Genomic DNA, 6000 nt, shown 5'->3' on the forward strand with positions numbered 1-6000 from the left:
CAGATGAAGTTTAATTTAGATAATGTGAGGTGTTGCATTTTGTTAGGGCAAATCCGGGCAGAACTTATACAATTAATGGTTATGGGAGTGTTGCCAAACAAAGAACCTTGGTACAGAGGTTCATAACTCCTTTGAAGTGGAGTCATAGGTAGACAGGACAGTGAAGACGACATTTGGTACGACTGCCGCATTGGTCACTGCATTGAGTATAAGAGTAGAGAAGGCATGGTGGAATTGTACAGGATATTAGTTAGGCTATTTTTGGATTGCTGGGTTCAATTCTGGTCTCCCTGCCATAGGAAAAATGCTGTGAAACTTGAAAGGGTTCAGAAAAGATTTACAAGGATGTTGCCAGAGTTGGAGGATTTGAGCTACAGGGAGAGGCTGAACAAGCTGGGGCTGTTTTCCCTGGAGTGTCGGAGGCTGAGGGGTGACCTTATACAGATTTGCAAAATTATGAGGGGCATGAGGTTAAATAGGCAAAGTCATTTCCCTGGGTTCGGGGAGTCCAGAACTAGAGGGCATAGGTTTAGGCCTGTATTCCTGATGAAGGGCTTTTGCCCGAAACGTCGATTTTACTGCTCCTCGGATGCTGCCTGAATTGCTGAGCTTTTCCAGTACCACTAATCCAGAATCTGGTTTCCAGCATCTGCAGTCACTGTTTTTATCATAGGTTTAGGGTGAGAGGGAAAGATATAAAAGGAACCTAAGGGGCATCTTTTTTACGCAGAGGGTAGTATGCGTATGGAATGAGCTGCCAGAGGAAGTGGTGGAGACTGGTACAATTGCAACATTTAAGAGGCAGTTGGATGGGTATATGAATAGGAAGGGTTTGGAGGGATATGGGTCGGGTGCTGACAAGTAGGACTAGATTGGGTTGGGATATCTGGTCGGCATGGATGGGTTGGACCAAAGGATCTGTTTCCATGCTGTACATCTCTATAACTCTAGGTAGATAACTTAAACACCTTGATTTGTTCTTTTGACTGCATAGTACACACACCGCCTGTGTGAAAATGTAGTCCCTTAGGTCCTTTTTAAATCTTCTCCCCCCCACTCCCCACCCCCCCAACACCCCCCATCCTTCCCTTCACCTCACCTAAACCTATGCCCTCTTGTTTTGGATTCCTTGACCACGAGGAAAGACCTTGACTATTCACTGTATCCATGCTCCTCATGAAATTATATCCGCCTCTGACACTCTCAAGAAATTAGCACCAGCCTATTCAGCATCTTCCAAAAGCCTCAAACCTTTCCGATAGGAAGGATTCCAGAACTGCATGCAATATTCCAACAGTGGCCTAACCAATGTCCCGTACAGCTGCAACATAACCTCCCAGCTCCTGTACTCAATACTCTGACCAATAACAGAGGAGGGAAATTCATTTGACATAGGCAGCTTGCACTTCATTAACGCTTTTATAAGGAGACTGATAGTGACGTTAAGAGCCCATAGCATCCGATCTTTTCACCTAGAGGGTGGCAGAAATCTGGAACTCTGCATAAGGAAGACAGATGCAGTATTAAGATGTGCGTTTGCGATGCCAAGGTATATAAAGCTATTGACCAACCACTGGAAAATGAGATTAGAAACAGTTTGGTGCTTATTTCTGACTGGCACAGAACTCAATGGGCATCAATTCATCCCATAATCGCCAACCTCCAAACCCCAATCTCCACCCCACATCTCACCCTAAGTATCCCTGCACAACACCGTCCCCCACAGTGTCCTCCATCCCCCTTGCCGCCTCACCTCCAACCTCCACACCGGATTCTTCCCCTTCCCATTTCCCCCCCCCACCCAAAGTTGCCCCCTCCTCAGCTCCCGCAATCCCCCTCCCCACTGTGTCCCCATTCCCCCCAGTACCCCACACCCCATACCTGCCTCACATCCCACTCCCTACAGTCCCATAGTCCCCCATCGTCCACTCTCCACCTCCCACAGTCCCCCTCCTCTTTTCCCCTTACGTCTCTCCCAGTCCTCTTCCTCTTCTTGCATAGTATCCTTTCCTGACATTTTACCCATCCCCCTCAGTCTCCCCAAGTTTCTTCTTTTCCCTAGGCCACCCTGCACACTCAGCCCATCTCTCTCTCAAAACTAATGGGCGGTGGCACAGTGGTTAGCACTGCTGCCTCACAGCGCCTGAGACCCGGGTTCAATTCCCACCTCAGGCGACTGACTGTGTGGAGTTTGCACGTTCTCCCCGTGTCTGCGTGGGTTTGCTCCGGCTTCCTCCCACAGTCCAAAGATGTGCGGGTCAGGTGAATTGGCCATGCTAAATTGCCCGTAGTGTTAGGTAAGGGGTGGGTGGGTTGCGCTTCGGCGGGTCGGTGTGGACTTGTTGGGCCGAAGGGCCTGTTTCCACACTGTAAGTAATACTAATCTAAACTCCTTCCCTTCCTCATTTCTCTGACACACCCTCTTTGCATCCCCTTTCCATGCCAACACAACATCCTTCCCATCTTTCCCTCGTTCTATCCACCAGCCATTCCCCTTCCTCGTCCTGCACACGCCCCAATTTTGCTCCCCTCCTCATCCCACCAATATCCCTTCTGCACAACCCGTATTCTCATTCCCCACTTCCATATCCCTCCTGCACATGCCTTATTCCCCCTCCCCCTCCGTCTCTTCTACCTCCCCTGTCTCCCTCCCTCCTCCCCGTCTCCCTCCCCTCCCCCCCGTCTCCCTCCCCTCCTGCCCCCCCCGTTTCTCCCCCATCTCCCTCCCCCCACGTCCCCTCCCCGTCTCTTCCCCCCTCATCCTGTCTCGCTCCCCCTCTCCCCGTCTCCCCACCCCCTCCCTCCTCCCCACCGTCTTCCTCCCCCCTCCCCATCACTCCTACCCTCCCCTCCCTCTTCCGTCACCCTCCCCCTCCCCCCTGTCTCTCCCCCCTTCCCCGTCTCCCTCCCCATCTCTCCCCCACTCCATCTCTCCCCCCTTCCCGGTCTCTACCCACCCCTCCATCTCCCTCCCTCCCCCGTCTCTCCCCTTCTCCCCCCGTCTCCCTCCCCCCCCCACCCTCCCCCTCCCCAGTCTCCCTCCCTCCCCACCCTCCCCCTCCCCAGTCTCCCTCCCTCCCCCATCTCTCCCCCTCTCCCCCACCTTCCTCATTTCTCTGACACACCCTCTTTGCATCCCCCTCCTTCCTCAGGTCTTCGCCATTCCCCTTTCCATGCCAACACAACATCCTTCCCATCTTTCCCTCATTCTATCCACCAGCCATTCCCCTTCCTCGTCCTGCACACCCCCCAATTTTGCTCCCCTCCTCATCCCACCGATATCCCTTCTGCACAACCCGTATTCTCATTCCCCACTTCCATATCCCTCCTGCACATGCCTTATTCCCCCTCCCCCTCCGTCTCTCCCCCCTCCCACCCGTCTCTCCCTCCCCCGTCTCTTCCCCCTCCCCGTCTCCCTCCCTCCTCACCCCTCCGCCTCTCCCCCTCCCCCACATCCCCCTCCACCTCTCCCTCCTCCCCCACATCCCCCTCTCCCCCTCCCCCACATCCCCCTCCCCCTCCCCGTCTCTCCCCGTCTCGCTCTCCCCTTCCCCGTCTCCCCGCACCCTCCGTCTCACCCCCCCATCTCCCTTCCTCCTCCCCCCTCTGTCTCACCTCCCCCCCGTCTCTCCCCCTTCCCCGTCCCCCTCCCCGTCACTCCCCACCATCTCTCTCCCCCCTTTCCCCGTCTCTACCCTCCTGTCTCCCCTCCCCTCCGTCTCCCTCCCACCTTCCGTCTCTTCCCCCCCTCCCCGCGTCTCCCTCTCCCTCCTCTACCCCGTCCCTCCTCTACCCCCATCTCTTCCCCCTCCCCCGTCTCCCTGTCTCTGTCTCTCCCCATCTCCCTCCCTCCTCCCCCTGCGTCTCTCCACCCCTCTCCCGTCTCTTTCCCCCGTCCCCCATCTCCCTCCCCCCGTCTCTCCCCCCTCCCCCCCGTCTCTCCCCCCCCACCCCATCTCGCTCCCCCCTGCCCCCGTCTCCCTCCCCCCTCCCCCCGTCTCACACCCCCTCCCCGTCTCCCTCCCCCCTCCCCCCGTCACACACCCCCTCCCCGTCTCCCTCCCCCCTCCCCCCGTCACACACCCCCTCCCCGTCTCCCTCCCCCCTCCCCCCGTCTCACACCCCCTCCCCGTCTCCCTCCCCCCTCCCCCCGTCACACACCCCCTCCCCGTCTCCCTCCCCCCTCCCCCCGTCACACACCCCCTGCCCCCGTCTCACACCCCCTGCCCCCGTCTCATCCCCCTTCCCCGTCTCCCTCCCCCTCCCCGTCTCCCTCCCCCCACCCCGTCTCTCCCCCCTCCTTCTCTCTCCCCTTTCCCTGTCTTACCCCATCTCCCTTCCCCTCCCCCCCGTCTCCCTCCCAGCCTCCATCTCTCCCCACAGCGTCTCTCTCCCCCCTCCCCCTCCCTCCGTCTCTCCACCCTCACCCCGTCTCGCTCCCCCTCTCCCTGTCTCACTCCACCATTCCCCACCGTCTCCCCACCCCCTCCGTCTCACCGCCCCCTCCTTCCTCCCCCTTCTCACCCCCATCTCCCTCCCCCTCCCCCGTCCCTGTCTCTCCCCCCCACCCCCGTCTCCCATCTCTCCCACTTCATCTCCCTCCCCCCTTACTCCTTCCCCTCATCTCCCCCCTCGCCCTCGTCTCCGTCCCCCCTGTCTCTCCCTCCTTCCCTGTCTCCCTCCCCGTCTCTCCCCCACTACATCTCTCCCCCCTTCCCCATGTCTACCCACCCCTCCCTCCCCGTCTCTCCCCCGTCTCCCTCCCCCCTCTCCCACCCTAGTCTCCCTCCCCCCTCCATTTCCCTCCCTCCCCCGTCTCTCCCCCCTCCCCGTCTCCCTCACCCCCTCCGTCTCCCTCTCCACTCCCCCTCCCCCTCCAACCCCCCTTCCCCACTCCCCCTTTATCCCCTCCCCCCTACCATTCCTCCCTCTTACCCCTTCCAGACCCTTCCCCTTTCTCTCCCTCCCTCCTCCCATTCCATCAGCCCTTACCCGATCCCCCCCTCCCTCCCCCGATCCCCCTACCCCGATCCCCCCTCCCCCGATCCCCCCATCCCAATCCCCTCTCCCCCGATCCCCCCTCCAATCCTCCCTCTCCCCCGATCCCCCCATCCCAATCCCCCCTCCCCCGATCCCCCCTCCAATCCTCCCTCTCCCCCGATCCCCCCATCCCAATCCCCCCCTCCCCCGATCTCCCCCCCCCTCCGATCCCCCGATCCCCCCCTCCCCCGATCGGACCGGGCCCTCGCCGCCCGCGGGGGCCGCTGAACCCACCTTGCGGCTGAGATATTCCCTCACCAGAGCTGCCGCCGTCTCCTCCACATTGCTGTTGTCCATTCCGGGGAGCTGGCGGCGGGGCCGGGGGAGGGGGGGGGGGTCCGGGCCTCTCTTACCCCCGCTCCGAGCTGCGCCAACTTTTCACACTCGCTCCGCTGTGACACTTGCTAACGGATGTCCCGCCCCTTCGGCTTTTCCGGTCTACTATTGGCTGTTGGTGGCCGCCCCTGCCAATACTGCGTTCCTATTGGTTCACCTAGCCGTCAGACACCCATGCTACATGCAGGCGAGTTTGGTTGCGGGCTCGCCGTTGCTGAGGGAAGCACCCGCGTAGCAACGGATCTGCACCTGCGTACTATGACCATGGTGGGGACCACAATCAGATATTTAAAAGGGCAATGGCAACTTGATGATTTGAACTTTTTTCTCTTAAAAACACATGCATCATTTATTGTCGATCTTCCAATCTGCCATCTTCTTGTGCTGGCACACCCCAAATAGCAAAGAATTCCATTATTTTACCCCAGCACCACTGGAGGAATAACAATATATTTCTGAGGCAGGATAGTGACTTGGAGGTCGCAGGTTTAATAGACACTAGACAATAGGTGCAGGAGTAAGCTATTCAGCCCTTCGAGCTTGCACCACCATTCAATATGATCATGGCTGATCATCCTTAATCAGTATCCTGTTCCTGCCTTAACCCTTGATTCCACTATCTTT

General features: G+C 58.6%; 1 protein-coding gene across 2 annotated transcripts in view; it reads right to left on the reverse strand.

Annotated features, from left to right (window-relative positions):
• Nucleotides 1–5411, reverse strand: part of mindy4 (MINDY lysine 48 deubiquitinase 4) — a 203984-nt gene extending 198573 nt beyond the window's left edge. The window contains exon 1 of one of the 2 annotated variants that reach the window (XM_060825650.1): nt 5299–5411. In XM_060825650.1, the coding sequence (XP_060681633.1) occupies nt 5299–5337 (39 nt within the window). In that variant the 5' untranslated portion in view covers nt 5338–5411. Of the gene's footprint in view, nt 1–5274 lie in introns of both variants that reach the window. The other variant, XM_060825649.1, reaches the window with a different exon arrangement.
• Nucleotides 5412–6000: the final 589 nt, after the last annotated feature.

This window comes from Hemiscyllium ocellatum, chromosome 5, assembly GCF_020745735.1.
Source record: "Hemiscyllium ocellatum isolate sHemOce1 chromosome 5, sHemOce1.pat.X.cur, whole genome shotgun sequence".
Taxonomy (NCBI): domain Eukaryota; kingdom Metazoa; phylum Chordata; class Chondrichthyes; order Orectolobiformes; family Hemiscylliidae; genus Hemiscyllium; species Hemiscyllium ocellatum.